This window comes from Peromyscus maniculatus, chromosome 19, assembly GCF_049852395.1.
Source record: "Peromyscus maniculatus bairdii isolate BWxNUB_F1_BW_parent chromosome 19, HU_Pman_BW_mat_3.1, whole genome shotgun sequence".
NCBI lineage: Eukaryota > Metazoa > Chordata > Mammalia > Rodentia > Cricetidae > Peromyscus > Peromyscus maniculatus.
The window spans coordinates 44,660,106-44,676,540 of NC_134870.1; the positions used below are offsets into that span (position 1 = coordinate 44,660,106).

At 44.6% G+C, this 16,435-nt stretch overlaps 1 protein-coding gene across 3 annotated transcripts in view; it reads right to left on the bottom strand.

Annotated features, from left to right (window-relative positions):
- Nucleotides 1–8,321: 8,321 nt before the first annotated feature.
- Cep120 (centrosomal protein 120) overlaps nucleotides 8,322–16,435 on the bottom strand; it is a 68,712-nt gene continuing 60,598 nt past the window's right edge. For all 3 annotated transcript variants that reach the window (XM_006987489.4, XM_042264414.2, XM_076555252.1), the window contains 2 exons: nucleotides 15,825–15,970; nucleotides 8,322–10,083 (listed from right to left, as the gene is read on the bottom strand). In XM_006987489.4, coding sequence (XP_006987551.1) covers nucleotides 9,849–10,083; nucleotides 15,825–15,970 — 381 coding nt within the window. In that variant the 3' untranslated portion in view covers nucleotides 8,322–9,848. The remainder of the gene's footprint in view (nucleotides 10,084–15,824; nucleotides 15,971–16,435) is intronic.

Below are 16,435 nucleotides of genomic sequence, written 5' to 3' on the forward strand. Positions count from 1 at the left end.
GGCTGTGCTGTGAAAGGAACCCAGGTCCTCACATATGTGAGACCAACCACCTACCATTGCACTATCCTCTAGCTTAATGTGACATTCCAGCAACTTCAAGCTGTCCCACTAAGTATCTGTTAGGACACTAATCCTGCTCATGAGTGTTTCCCCTGAATTTAAGTTTTTGCCAGGTGTATTTTCTTCTTTTCCTTAAAAAAACAAAAACAAAAACAAACTTAATTCCCTTCTGAATAAGTGTGGTTTCACAGACTGCTTCAATTTCCTTGCAAAAGGAAGCAAAGTCTAAACCTGTAAGGACTATCAAGTAATTTCTATAGGCTGTATTTGCCGTGGGGAAGTAATTTCTATAAGCTGTATTTGCCTCGGCGAAGCTTCTGTTTGGTGTGGTCCCTCATTTGCTGGCTTTCACATTTTCTGGCTATGCTGATGGAGTCCTGTTCAGAATGTCTCTTCCTGACTTAAGTGCAGGTCGTTTGAGTTGGCTTTTGCCTGTGGTAGGACAGCAATCTAGTGTTGGTCCTCCACGCTCAGATGCCCCGTTTTTCCCAGCGCCGTTTATTGCAAAGCCTGTTTTTTTATCCGATGCACATTTTGCTGCTTGTATCCGTGTCTTAAGCCGACAAAAGCCACTCAGGAAGGGAGGTTTTCACTTCGGCTCCCAGTGTGAGGGTTGTGATGGTGTGAGTGAGAAGGACCCCCCCTAGGCTCATGTTTGAACACTTGGTCCCTGAATGAAATGATCACCCTAGGTATGGTTGAAGAGACTGGATTTATTGTAGATATGAGGGAGAGGACAGCCGGAGTCATCTGGAAGGGTCCAGACTGAACCGGGCCATGAGAGGAGGGGGCAGGGCAAGCAAGAGAGGAAGCAGACCGAGAGAGGAGGTGTTGACCAAGAGGCCAAGAGAAGAACCAGGAGCCAAGAGCGCTTGGGAACCAAGAAAGCCCTAGCCAAAATGGCTGTGGTATATAGGGATCAGGTGGAGGAGGGCAGGGGAAAGGTTTAGGGCAGGGGCCCAGGTGAGAAATGCTGAGAGGAGCCACAGGTACTGAGTGAGACTGGTCCCAGGTTTCTCCGGAAGCTGACAGTCCCCAGTTGGCGGAACTACTTTGGAAAGATTAAGAAGGGCGGTTTTGTAGGAGGAGGTGTGTCGCCGGGGGTGAGCTTGGAGGTCTCAAAAAGCCCACATTGTGCTGTTAGCTCTCTCTTTCTGCTTCAGCTCTAGACCCGGAGCCACGCCTGCCTGCCTGCTGCCACCCACCACGACGATCATGGGTTGTAACTCTCCGGAACCGTGAGCCCCCAGATGAAATCCTTTCTTCTCTAAGTTGCTTTGGTCAGTGTTTTCTCGGAGTGATGGAAAAGTTAAGGAAGACAAGGGAGCAGGACGGTTGGAGAGGAACTGGATTACGTCAGCTTGCGTTCTTTCATTCAGTCTGGGACTCCAGCCGGTCAGATGGTGCTCCCACGACTTTGGTGGGTCTTCTCACCTCAGTTAACCCAGTCTGAAAACTTCCTCAGACACACCCAGGGATTTATTTCCATGGCGATCCTACATTCCATCAACTTCCCCATCATGGTGAAGCATCATGGTACCCATTTATGTGTTTATTTGTGGATTCTCTATTTCATTGGTCCACAAGTTGGTTCTTATTCCAGTACCATGTTGTTTTGTTTACTATAGATTTGTGGTATAGTTTGAAATCAGGTATTTTGATGACTTCAAACTTTGTTCATTTTACTCAAGATTGCTTTGGTTATTGGAGGGGGTGCATCTTTTATGGTTCCATATGGATTTTGATTTTTCCCCCTATTCCTGTACAGAATGTCATTTCCTCTTCCTGTACAGGCTTTAATCCCAGCCAAACACCCATTCTTCTGACAGACACATGTGGCAGGCCTCGAGTTACTCAGCTGTCCTTTCCTTCCCCCCAGAAAAGCATTTCAATTGTGTATTTCACCTTTATGTTTCACTTATTTTAAAGCCTTGCACACTTTTGTGCTGAGAGTGTTGATGCCAATGTGTGGAGATGGGACCAATTGTTTCTCATATTGATCTTTATTCTGCAACCTTGCCAAATTTCCTTACTGGTTCTGGCAACTTTGCAGACTGCATTGGATATCTGATTTAGACACTTGAGCATATCCTCTGCACAAAGCATTTTATTTTTACCTTTCCAATCTAAATGTATTAGTCCCCCTTTGTGTCTTATTTCAGTGGTTCTGAACTTCAATAAAATATTGAATGGAGGCAGAGCAGACACTTGCTTTTCTTCCTGAACTCTGAGGAAAGCTCCGGGTCACCAATAATGTCATGGTAGCTGTAGGTTTTCACATAAACAGCTTAAGCTAGGAAGAAATTCTCTTCTATCTATTTTGCAGGGGAATTCTTACAAAGAATGGATGTTAGATTTTTCCCCCCAAAGCTTTTATTCACCTGAACAATAGTATCACTTGTCTTAATCTATATGGACTGCTATGATAAAATACTGGAAGCCAAGTAGCTTCAGTTCCTGTTCATTCATGGTACCTTGTGTCCAGGACCTCCTGTGGCGGTAGAGAAGTATGCCGATAGGCCATGCGTCCCAATCCCAGGGGCTTCACCTCCATGATGCGTTCATTCCTCTCCCAAAGGCTGTCTTCTGATCTCATGTCTGGTGATTAGGTTTCAAGGTAGGAATCCTGACGATCCGTTCAGACTACAGCAGTACTTGGATTTTCAAATGGCGAATGTCATCTATGAATCACACTGGGTCCTATAGTTTTTAAGGGCACCTCAGATTACAGCAAAGTTTGCCTGTACCTCTCCCCTCCTCCACTGAACCCTCTTCATAAAGAGCAGGCCAATCAACAAATCTCATAGCCTCCCTCTGAGATTTCCCATGACTGGGAAGACCATCTGATGTTTATGACATAAATTGCTTCCCTGGCTCAAACAGCTTTGATAACCCTGTAACTATTAAAGTCAGTGTCCAAATACTCGTACTAGATTTGCACAGGTCCCTTTTCACATGATGACATACATAATTAGAGCTTTTAAGAATAATGCTGTAACCAGAAACTTTTGTCTACCTTACATCCTGGGAAGTGTGCAGCGTGAGGAGGAAGATGTGGACATGCTATTGTATTCCTTTCTTTTTCACTCTGTTTGATTTTGGTACTAGGGACTAAACCTGGGGATGACATATACTTGACACATACCTTACCACAGAACTATACCCCTGCCGGCTCTCTTTTAACTTTTGAGACAAGGCTTCACTAAGTTACGCAGGCTGCCCTTGAACCTGTGATCCTCCTGCCTCAGCCTCCACTAGGCCTACCTCCATTATCTTATTTATTTTATTAATTTTATTTTTTAAATATAACAAATTTTAAAATGTGTGTCTGTGTATGATGTTGAGGGGGGAACATGTGGCCTGGCACACGTGTAGAGGCCAGTTCTCTCCTCCGACCTTTACATGGGTTCCGGGGGTAGGATTCAGAGAACCACATTTGTACAGCAAGTGCAAACGGCCAGCGGAGTCATCACACTGGCCCTCCAACTTTATTTACTTAGAGTGAGGGTTATGTAGCTCTGCCTGGCCCGGGACCCACAGAGATCCTCTGCCGTTGGAGCGCTACGATTAAAGATGTATGCCACCGCGTCCCAGGTCACCTTTATTTATTTTTTCGACCTCATCCCTTCCTGAACCTGCAACTCATCTACATGGCTAGGCCAGCCAATGGGTGTCTGGGATCTGCTCGTCCCTTTCTCCCAGCGTTGGGGTTACAGATCTGTGCTGCTGTGCCAGGCCGTGTGGGGGTCCTGGAGCTCCCCACACTCATGAAGTAGGTTCTTTACCGGCTGAGCCATCTCCTCAGGCCCCTCAAAGGCCACTTTTGGCTTGTTAGATAATCACACAGTCACAAGGGCACAGAGAAGGAAGGGGAGCTTGATGGCGGAGGGAACGATGGTGAACTCAATGCAGGCTTGCAAGTTCAATTGCCTTCAGGTGCATTTTTAAATTTTTTTTGTAAAGCTGGCACACCGGGTATTAGATCTGACTGGGGCAGCAAATGCAACTTTTATTGGCGAAAAGAAAAAAAAACGTCCGTGGGCTAAAATGCTTCTAAAAACTATTCCACACACCTACTTCTTATCTGGCACTTTTACTTTCTTTGTGCAAATTTTATAAATTTCAGTTAGTTACCTAAACAAACTTCTGCCAGAAGCCAAGAAAGGACCATTAATCTCATCTGCCAACAAGGACTCTAAATTAGGAATTGAAATGTCCTTCCTCAAAGCAACAATCAGGTGGATATAGTAAGTAGGCCACTCAACTATCTCCTCCAATCTAAACAGGGAGAGGCCAGCTAGGTGCTGAATACTAATGCCTCAAGGTCTTGGTTTGACATGCCACATCCGGGGCACCGCATCTTGTACAACCTGACCTAACATCATGTAAGAATAATCTTGTTAGAGCAGTGCTTCTCAACCCTCCTAACACTGAGGCCCTTTAATACAGTTCCTCATGTGGTGGTGACTCCCAACCATAAAATTATTTTCATTGTTACTTCATAAGCAGGTATTTTCACATAACATTGCTACTGCTTTGAATCACAACGTAAATACCTGTTTTCTGATGGTCTTAGGTGAACCCTATAAAAGGGTTGTTCAACACCACCACCACCATCCCCGCCAAAGGGGGCTGCAACCCACAGGTTGAGAACTATTATGTGAGAGGGTGAGAATTTCTTTCAAGAAAATAAATCGAAATTTTAGAAAGCAACCCTTTCTCATCTCTTTAGATTGCTTTGGAAATGCTTTCAATCCTACTTATCTGCTGGGATGAGGATGGGGAAGCACTGGATGGAGAGTGGGCCACACAGCCGGCTTCTACTGCGTCAACACTCACTACCACACTGCCATAACCTCGGCAAAGCACGACTTTGCCCGAGTATTTTCTTTGTTCCAGCCAACTTTTAATCTGCTTCAGACTAGCTAACAAGTTTCTCGGGAAAAGAGCCATGCTGCCCAATTTTTATAAGTTATTTGAATTTGTGGGTGAAGGGCTTCCAAGAAGAGATGACAAATGGGTCTCGTTTTAGGTCCCTATTACGAACGACAGGTTCAACAACATTCTTACAGTCTTGAGAATATAATGACCACATCTTTAAAAGCCTCTGGGGACGATTGTACATTTAGGAATGAGTCCCTAAGTTATTTATCTATACATTAATCTCTCTAAACAGATCTCCAGCCCTCTGCGTCTGAGAGCTCCACTTCCAAGTCTCCACTTCAGCAACATTGTATCTGAAGGGCCTACATCTGTACAAACATTTCTAATGAAAACACCAAGGCAACCCCCCGAGAAGCAAACAGAAAGGTGTCCAGTCTAGGGTGGCCTTCTCACCGCTACATTCCTGACACTCGTGGGTTCCACCCCCACGCCAAGGGTTGCGTAAGAGCGGCTTTCTCAACCTTCCCAATGCTGCCCCCCTCATGTATAAAATTATGTGGTTGCTACTCCATAACTGTAATTTTGCTACTGTTCTGAATCTTGGTATAAATATCTGGCGTGCAGGATATGTATCTGATGTGCGACCCCCAAAGGGGTCTTGGCCCACAGGTTGAGAACTGCTGTGTAGAGTGTGAAGCCTGCTTGCTCTTTGGGTTCCAGTAGAAACTGGTCCTCAAGCATGTCTCTTTTCCACTTACCTCCAGATGGATGAGTTCCATCTTTGTCTCCTTAGTGGTGGATGCAGATGGCCCATCAGTCAAGACACAACTGTTCTGGACAGAGTGGCAGACAGAGTAAACACTGTAGAGTGTAGGCGTCAAGGCTACAGTTACCAAGGGGCAGACACCAGAGTGTAAGTTTTTAAATCCTAAATAAAAGTCATTGCAGATTTTATTTGACATTCCCACCCCAATCACCCTGTCAGTTAAGACCACCAACCAACAAGAGGTCTACATCTAAGATATATATCTAAAATACTACATCTGAGGCTGACTACTAGTAATGTATAGGAAAATTCTCTCTCAAATTTATACCTAAGGTCAGGACTGCCTGCTAACTTTAAAAAGCAGCAGTCTCTTTAATGCTATACAACAGAAAGGATAGAATTCTTAGTGTCGAGGATTTTGTTCCCCGAGGTACTATAAACACCTGTGAAGGGCTGGCTGGACAGGTGAATCTTGGGTAGAGACCATCCAGCCTGGGAGCAGGATATGCCAACGTAGGCAAAACTCGAAGCAGGTATTTTTCAACTGGTATAGACCATCCAACACGAGCTTGGCATTTCCAGCACTTCATTGTGTTGTCCTGCAGCTAATGTGTACATGCTGACAGAACACCTATTTCCGTACCAAGAACAACAGCTCTGCCACTGATCAGCAGCGACTCCCACCCCTCTGGAAACCCTCTTCTATCTTCTATGTCTATCAGTTTGAAACTCTGGTTTTTACCCATCTGGTAAACAGAATTCCTTAACGTCAACAAAACGGCAGCCAGTCATGCCACAAATTTCATAAGCCCGTCAGTCAGGCCAGGGGAGCCTGAATCTTAGCAGGCAAACACGTACCATTGTACCATTGATCTCCCCCCCCCCCCCCCCCCCCCCCCCCCCGCCCCCGGGCTTGGCAAACGCAGTCAACTTCTATCTCTAAGGGCTGCCTCCATGGATCCCACTGTGCATCAAAAGCAGAGAAACACTGCATTGGGACTGAACATGTGTGGATTTTTCTTTCAATGTTCACTTCATGGTACAGCATACCAACTAATTACACAGTGCTTAACTGTACTAGGGGCTGTATCTTCTACAGGTGAGATAAGGACAGGGACGGCTGTGTGACAGCTGTATGTGAACACTATGCCACTTTATCCATGGAAGCTGAGTCCTCACAGACGCTGCTACTTACCCGTGGCTCCTGGAACCAATCTCCCATGGACAATGACTTACGTTCTGGCTGACTGTGCATCACATAACCCACAGACTCTATGGAACATGGCGCGTATGCAGTTCTGGTCTACAGCAATGGCTGACACATGCCTTGTTCCAGCGGCAGGATGCTCAACTACGCTATTTACTTTGTACTAGTTATGACCAATATTTAGATGATGGATAAAAGAATAGTTGAGTCTACTCATATGCCAGCCTTCTGGATGTGGCTATCAGTTCAACACCTGATAATGTTTTATCCTGAAGGACCTCTTATAGAAAATTTACACTTTAGGCTTGTTAATATCTTCAAATTTTAGAGATAGAGTTTGGGGTTCCTGTAAGTGAAATGTCTACAGGAGGCAGAAAGCAGATTAGTGGTTACCTGGGGTTCAGCACTGAGGAAAATGAACAATTACATTGTGTAGGGGTTTTCTTTGGGGGTAACAAAAGTATTTTAAATAGTGATGCCAGCATAACCCTGTAAACACACAAAGCCATGAAATTATACACTTTATTAAATTTTATTTTATGTGGAATACGAATTTTATCAAGTAAATATCATGTTAGGGGGACAGGCAAGGTGGCTCAGAGGACAAAGGTGCTTTCTGTACAAGCCTGGCCACCTGAGTTCAACCCCTGGTACCCACGTAAAGGCATAGGGAAAGAACCGACCATACATAGTTGTCCGCACACATGTTTCATAGCACACACAGAATACCGCACCCCACACACATCATGCACACATACACACTATTAAATTTTAAAAGTTTTTGAAAACTCATGTGAGGTAAGCCAGATGCAATAGTAGTGAGGCCACACTTTAAAAGCTGTAATAACCAGGTCAGTCTAGTCTCAGTTCAACATCTGGGGTGTCTTCACACACAAAATAAATACCGGAACAACCTGTGAACTCCTCTGGCCAGTCAGTACAGAAAATCCCATGGTCAGATGACTGTCACCTCCTCCGTTTGTACCGAGCCCCAGGACATCTTTGGACCACCCGTACACACCCATATCTGCTTCACTGGGATAGCCCAGTAGAGGAGTTCCCAAAGTGTACACAGATACAGTGCTAGCTCTGCCTTGCAAACCCAATGCGCCGCTCTCAGGTAGCATCTTTAGAAAACTACAGACGTCACAGAGACATGCTCAAGCTGCTGCGGGGGCACCCACGCCCTGACCACGACTTGAGCAAATGATGGGTGTCAATGTGAGGCCCCACTTACAAATGTGTTGGCTGTTGCTGACGGACTGACAAGCTAACATTTCAGCTTCTTCCCACTTTAAGACACGTCAAATGTGCAGCGGAAGCACCTGGAACAAACAAAAACACAGGAAGAGGCCAGCACCTACACTCTGCTCAGAAACAAAGAGAGACCGCAGACCTCAAGGATGCACACAGTTAGGATTTTATTTGTCAAATTACAGTAGCTCGGAGATGGCTTTCTGGAAGGCAAAGAACACATACACTTTACAAAGTCCTTTCTGTTTACCCTAAGGCCCCCTCTAGTGTTTGGAAAGCTCCAGGCTTCACAGGATGCTGGTGGAGGAACCAGCGTTGGGCCGGGACCTTCCAAAACAAAAACACTTTTGCTCCATTCATGTGTCACCAAAAAAATCAGGAACATGTAACCATAATTCATATTTCAAATCCCTGCTATGATTATCTTTCTCATCACCCTCGCATCCAGTAACCCTCTGTTATTTACTGAGTTACTCTTAGAAGACTAAGACTTCGTTAATTAAAGAAAAGAAGCATATGATGCCTATAGGGGTTCAATTTCACAAACAAGAAATATACTTAATGAACAATTAATTACCATATAACCTACTCTGCCTTTGTTGAAGTTACTGGTAATTAGTACATACGCCCTAAAGTATACACTTACATTCGTTATATTTGGGAATCAGAATTTTTAAACTTTATGTATTTTAAGACCCGACCTGAACCGGGAGTTTGCTGATGAACCTGCTCAGTGTCACTGGAGACGGTGCTAAGTGCCGCCATGAGGAGAGAGCTGGCTCTGGAGAACACGATCTAGAGGAACTCTGGATGTTCACAGGACATGGCACTGCACACACTTACCCTCAGGTGCCTTTGAAAAAAGACTGAATGTAGAGCGAGTGAAAAAATAGTTCAGTTTTGTTTGTTTTGTTCAGCTAATGCCTTAGGTGTGTTTCCATATTCTATTTCTGAAGCAGTAAGAGCTTACTACTGCTATCACCGAGAAGTAAAGGCAACTGATAATTACCACCACCACCAGACCTCACACGGTCTTGAGCAGGAGGCCCTTGGAGAAGACTGGATCAAGTTCTTATCCTATATTCTTAGAGTGGAGCAGGATGAAGTTTGGTATTCAATTGTTCTACATCTGCGTGAACTGTACTTAAACAAATGATTAACTTGTCACCAAATATACCACACAGCTTCTCTGCCTGAGACTGCAAATACCACAGGTTAAGGGAAAGAGACTGGTGCTATGAAGTGATTTTTAAAAATGGCTGCATTCAGAACTGGCTTCAACAGAAGACATCCACGGTCAAAGGTCAGGCAGCATCTTTAAAGTGCACGTGTACTCTGCGGCTCAACAGGAGGAATGATGTAGCTGGAAATGACCGCAGCCAGTGCCCCCGGAACACGGTGTGAAAAGCTGCTTTTATAGTCAGACGGCAGATTTTAAGCCGAAGAACACTGAAAAGTCATTTTAAATGAGCATATAAAATACAATTACAAATGAAACCAGCATAGGGAGGTGGCATAGGTAAAATCAAATAAATACTATATACAGTAACATACAAAATTCAGCTTATAAAAAATTAAAAAGAGCATTCCAAAATAGTCATTTCTCTTGCTTTTGAGGATTTTACAAAAAAGTTAAAATCCAGATCTAGAGTACCTGCAGAGATCTCCCAAATGTTATTAATTACTGGCAATGTTTTTTGCCAAAACCTCTCTGATCTGCCGGTCCAGCTCACTTATTATTCGGTCTTCGTGGTTGTAGACGCCGGTTCTCATCAGAGTGTCCCTCTCCTCTATCAGCCGGGTCAGATAGTCGTCCAGGCCTTCATCCAGCGCAGAGGCCCGCGGGCTGCCCAGCCGTCCCGCTGCTATCTCTCTGCAGTCCTGGTACTGCTTCTGTTCTTGCTGCCTTAACCTGAGAAGTCGAGAACAAACGCCACTGTAGCAGACAAAAACGATTTTAGTTTTCCTAACAGCACTATTTAAAGACAAGGTAAGTCACAAGTTTGACTAGTGTTTTAGGAAGAAAACAGGAACTAATAATTACCACCCGACTAGTCAGAAGTACATTTATAAAGACATTTGTATATAGACATTTATAAAAACACAAGTTGTGTTTGTACTTACAGAATGCATGAAAACAGCAAGGTACAGTACAACATGCCCTAAGTCCAGCACCGGAGGGCGAGGCAGGAAGACCACAAATTCCAGGCCAGCCTGGGTTGTACAGCGAGACGGTTTCCAACACAAAAGCAAGGGACTGGGACAGAGCTCACTGTCAGCGAGACAGCACTCGTCTGCCTCTTCGAGTCCCTTGGTTCAGGTCCTGACACTTAATCCCCCCACTCCAAAAAAAAAAAAAAAAAGCAGGGTTTCTCATGCAACCATGACTGTCCTGGGACTCTCTCTGTAGACCAGGCTGGCCTCGAACTCACAGAGATCCTGCTTCTGCTTCCCTAGTGCTGGGATTAAAGGTGTGTACCACCACAGCCCCCAGTACCTGCCACTTAAAACAAAACCCAAATGTAGGCACCACAGAAATTATACACCTGTATAAAGAAGAAAATGATAATAATCTTCAATTTTATCCAGAACATAAAAACAAATATTTTGTTTTCAATTAAGATGGATCTATCTACTTAATTAAAAAAATATTTATTTTTAATTATATGTAACATTTGTGTTTAAGTACACATGAATTCAGTTGCCATCAGGTGTCAGACAGCCTGGAGCTGGAATTACAGGTAGTCGTGGGAACCAAACGCAGGTCCTCTGAAAGAGCAGTACACACGACACCCCCCCCCCCCCCCCCCCCCGCCCCCAGCCATCTCTCCAGCCCTAAGCTTTTTTAGTGATACTCTATACGCAGGGCTTTATTTTTTTCACTTTTATCACAACTATTTTTGCGAGTCTCGTCTTCTAAAGCATTTCTAATCATCCTTTATTGTCTATCTTTAGTTGTAAATCAATCTTTGCTATTTCAACACAGAATTTTCTTGGGGCACATGCAGTGAGTCAAGAAGGAAAGGGCAGCCTGTGAAAGAGCCGGTGTCTCTGATTACTTATACAAGTACAACTCTGTGAACACGGAAGCCTGGGCCAGAGGGCATGGTGTGCAAAGATCTGGTCTGTGTATTTCCTGGTCACAGTTCTGATGTCCTCATCTGGAGAGGGAGGTAGGAGCAGATGCTGTTTGGGTATTCATTTCAGATGGAATACTGCCTTGAAGATGGACAGGGAGTGATAATGGTGTTCCCAGCAGTAAGCATAGGAACCCTTGTGATGGACCATTTTAGGATTAACTTCAGTTCCTTAAGAGCTGGTTATCATTCTGCGTCTAATTTTGCACAGATCAGGGAGAGAGGAAGCAGCAGAATCAGGAGGCCTGGCCCCGACAGTGCATGTGACCGGCAGTAAAGAGTTTCATCTGTTCAGATGGTTCCGAAACACAAAACTGTAATTCCTTTTACAAGAAATGGACACTAAAGTACACAGCTTAAGGAGGGTGCCAAGTGCCTCCCTCCATCTGTTCTCAGAAGAATGTCAATACTGAGGATGCTGTGCCAATGAACTGTAGCAACATTTCTAATTTCCCACTGAATTTGAACAATGCATGCAGACGAGAAAGAACCTGATTAGTTGTTTCCTTTACCCTAATTCATGTATGTGTATGTAACACACACACACACACACACACACACACACACACACACACACACACACACACACACGGGGGGGGGGGGGGGGGGACGGGACGGGACACACATTCATGCATGTCACAGTACATGGGCAGAGGACAGAGGCCAACCTCAGGTATTGGTCCTCCCTTCCACTTTGAGACAGAACCTCTTTGTTGTTATTCTGTGCTATGCCAGGGTAGCTAACCTAGGAGGCTTCTGGGAAATCTTGTCTCCTCCTCCCATTTCCCTGCAGGAGCACTGGGATTAGTGATGTGCACTGCTGTGCATCCTTTTCTTGTGTTCTTGGGATTCAAACTCAGGGCCTCATGCTTGCATGGCAAACACTGTTTATGTCCTGAGCCATCCTCTCCTCTGTGCTAATTATTATAGCCACGTAGGAGGAAGGGGCCTTCTAGGCAAACTCACGATCCATGGTGCTAAGCTATAGACCAACAGGTCTAATCATGTCCCCTTTAAAATTACCTGGTTATATAAGGGAAAATGTAATTTTTATATAAGCAATTACCCCTATCAAGTACTTACTGAAATTGTCATGATCACAACAGAATATTTAAACTTGCTAGCTAAGGAAGCCCTTAGAATCCCAACAGTAAACTTTGATAACATGCCTGACAAATGCTATCTCTGTCCCACTCACTTGCTTCCTGCCTTGGAACCTACAGGGCTGCTGTTAAAAAGTTCCTCATCATGTGAGCTCAGCATACCTCTTAATCCTCTTAATGCTTTTCGTTTGTCCAAGAGGAGAAGCCTATTTCCTTCTAATATGGCAGTCCTCCAGATATTTTCAGACAGCTAGTTATCCCTTCTCCCAAGGGCTCTCCCCTACCCATTTAATGCCATGATATAGTGCATCTTGCTGGCATGGTCCCACTGCACTGAAGATATCTAGGTATCTGATCTCTCTTCTCCCCTCCCTCCCTCCCTCCCTCTCCCTCTCCCTCTCTCTCTCTTTTTTTTTTTTTTTTTTTTTTTTTCCGAGGCAGGGTTTCTCCGTTTTGGTGCCTATCCTGGATCTTGCTCTGTAGCCCAGGCTGGCCTCAAACTCACAGAGATCCGCCTGCCTCTGCCTCCCGAGAGCTGAGATTAAAGGTGTGCGCCACCACTGCCTGGCTTCTGATTTCTCTTAAAGGAAGAAACACCCTGGTAAGAACCCCAGTGACATTTTCTGCAGTGAATGAGAACACGGTGCCTGTGACTGTGCTGAGCTGCACCGACTCTTTGGCAGCGGAGTCACACTGTAAGAGTGGCCATGGCTTCTCTGTGTGAACGGTTTTGCACGTCTTTCCTATCACACACCGTCTGTCTTCTACTTACACAGAGGACACTGCATTTGTCTCTAATGTTTCAGTTCCGAGTCACGATGGATTGAAGAGTGTCAGTAAGACTCATTAGGATTCACAGGCACCTTCGGTCTCCTTTTAAGTAGCCAAAAGAGACTTGAATACACAGCACACCCTTGGTTTCAGTGCTACACGGGACAGCAATGTTCCAGAGGAAAAGGACCATGTTCTAACTCAGTGGTTCCTGGTTACCAAGTCTACAGTGTTCTAAGTCAGTGGTTCCTGGTTACCAAGTCTACAGTGTTCTAAGTCAGTGGTTCCTGGTTACCAAGTCTACAGTGTTCTAAGTCAGTGGTTCCTGGTTACCAAGTCTACAGTGTTCTAAGTCAGTGGTTCCTGGTTACCAAGTCTACAGTGTTCTAACTCAGTGGTTCCTGGTTACCAAGTCTACAGTGTTGCAGACACCAAATGTTTGTTGAAAACTCGGCCAAAGATCCTCAAGACTAAGTTTGTTTTTCCTGCCATTGTAGCTGTGCCGAGCCTGTGCTTCCAGGGACAGCACTGAACACTGGACAGCTTGTTTCTCTGTGTGACTGTTCCAGGATAACTGTTAACCCTGATAAAGGGAACTTAGAGTTAACCTATAAGACATTTCAAACTTAGTTATTCGTATTAGTAACACAACAGCTCTGACTGAGCCCTCCTGTAGCAGGGATTTTTAAAAATGGTTTATATGCCTAGCTTACCTTCTCAAAAATTTCAAAGGAACTCACTGAGTAAGGTTGGAAATGGGGTCAGAGATGATGAGGACGAGATTAACGAGAAGGACTTCAACACCTCTGGAAAGCCACACAGCTCATATCAAGGACCCTGAGCTCAACTAGTTTCTAGAGACTATCTGTGACTTCGGTGGCCCCGGGCTTACCTGTGGCGCTGTTTTCACCTCAACCCTGGTGTCCAGCAGTTCATGAGGAATCACTAAGCAGCATCCATGAGCACAGCAGCCACAGCCTGCCCTGGGCATGGCTCTCCTTTCTGTGCTTTCAACTAACCCACAGTGTACTATGACCCAAAGCCCTGGATGGAAATGCCCCCAATCAGTAATCCCTAAGTTTCAGAGTGCATGGCCCTCTGAGTAGTATGCTGGAATCGCAGGCTATCCAGCAGATCTGCCCAGGTCATCAATCATCCTTCTGTTCAGCTGTATCTGCTCAGCTGTCTGATGGACTAGCATGGCATTGGAGGGCACGTGTTCAAATAACTGGTCATGGTATCCCCACCGTCTATCAGCTACCACATCATTAGAAGGGTGAACACAAGGTATTCTGACAGACGCCCAATGTCCACATACCTTTTCCTACAGTATAGTGTTATAGTTGTTCAGTCTTATTGGTTATGATTAATCTCTCGCTGTGTCTCATTCGTAAGCCCATCATATGGATGCAAACACAGGGAAACAGTAGATGAAGTGTCTAAGGCCGTGCCATTTGAGTGTCTACTGTGTTTTTAAGATGGGGATCTTGGAAGGCAAACATCTCTGACTTCATGTATTCAAAGGACAAGCACATCTCTGTTAAGTGCATAGCACACTTAGTATACTTGGGCTGCCAGAACAAAATAGGACAGACTGCGTGGCTCAAAAACTGATTTATTTATGCTTCTAGCATGTCCAAGATCAGGGTTCCAGCACAGTCCACCTTTTTGCTCTGTCTATCCTCACACAAGAAGGGGAAGAAAGTGAGCCTGTTCCCTGGTGTCTCTCAGCTGAGCACTAATCCCCTGGGAGGTCTCCGCGTTCATCACCTTATCTACACCTAAGTGTCTGCTAAAGGCTCCATCTCCAAATACTATCATATTGAAGGTTTGGGATTCAACAGGTGGCTTCCAGGAGAGCAAGGTATGCACATCTGTATCTACCTAATAGTCTATGGTAGCTCCATGTATGAAAATACACAGTTAACAACATAATGTGGGCCCAGAGCTCAATCAGACTAAGTTAAGAGAACTTAGAAGTTCACTGAATAATGTCAACTGTAAAAGTCATCTCTAGGCCATGCTTAAGGGCTAAATATGCACTATTATTTTCTTCAACAAACATAATTTGGCAACTTGTGCTTGGATGTTGCTGTCCATTTATGAAATAACATGATCCATACCTTCCAAAATGTGCTGTCATACAAAAAAACATCTGAAAGTAGCTGGAGAGACGGCTCATTGGTTAAGCGCACTTGCTGCTCTTCCGGAGGACCTGGGTTCAGTTCCCAGCACCCAGCTTCCGCCCGCTCCAGGGAAACCAACATCCATTTCTGGCTTCCACAGGCACCCACACATATGTGGCAGAAACATGCACACACACACACATACACACACAATAAATAAATGTAATAAAAACAAACCTTTAAAACAATTTAAAAAGTGCTATGCTATGTGTTAAACACTGTTTTGGTAACTGAGAATTTTTTTTTTGTCTATCAAATTTGTAGATAATACAAAAATGAATCTTACTCTTTGAACATGCCTTATAGCATATCCACACAAACATGTGCATGTATTTGATTTACCTTCTCTTAGATCGATCTGACACAGTACCCTCCTTAGTTCAGGGAAGACCAAACTGAAAGGCTGTCGCATCAGACCGTATTAGCGGGAAAAGACTCATCTTGTGATGACGGTACCTGTTCAGTTCGTTCCGTATGTCCAGCAGTTCCTGTTGTTCAGTTTTCACTGTCTCCTTCTCCTCGGCAGCCAGGTAACGCAGCCGCATCTGCTCCAACTCCTCTTGCTGTTTTTTAAGGCGGGCCATTTGACTTTCTTGCTCCCTCTTCAAAGAAACAAAAGTTGACATGTTTATCACCAGAATGCACCCATTTCTATGACTTGGACTTATGACTATAGTACGCTACTTGGGACAGAACGATAGGCTGCCAATTCTGGGCCACATGCTATTTAGAATGCCCCACTTTCCTCCTGAAGATCTTTTCATCCCTCTCTTTTTGACGTCATAACTCATGGCCAACGAGGATGGGGTTTGCCAAACAGTGTAAGACTGTGAGGCAAGAACAGCTGCTTGTCAGCGTAATGGATTGCAGAAGGACCCGCATCTGTGAGCATCTAGGAGCCGTGTCGATGCACTGGTGTGTCTACAAAACTTTAGCAACTGTCTCTAGCCCAACCAGTTTAGTTAACAGTTTTCTTTTCTCCAAGCTCATATGAAAATCTAAGCATATATTCTTCTTTTTTAAAACAAAAATGAGATGTATTCTCTATAGACTTGTCTACTCTTTCC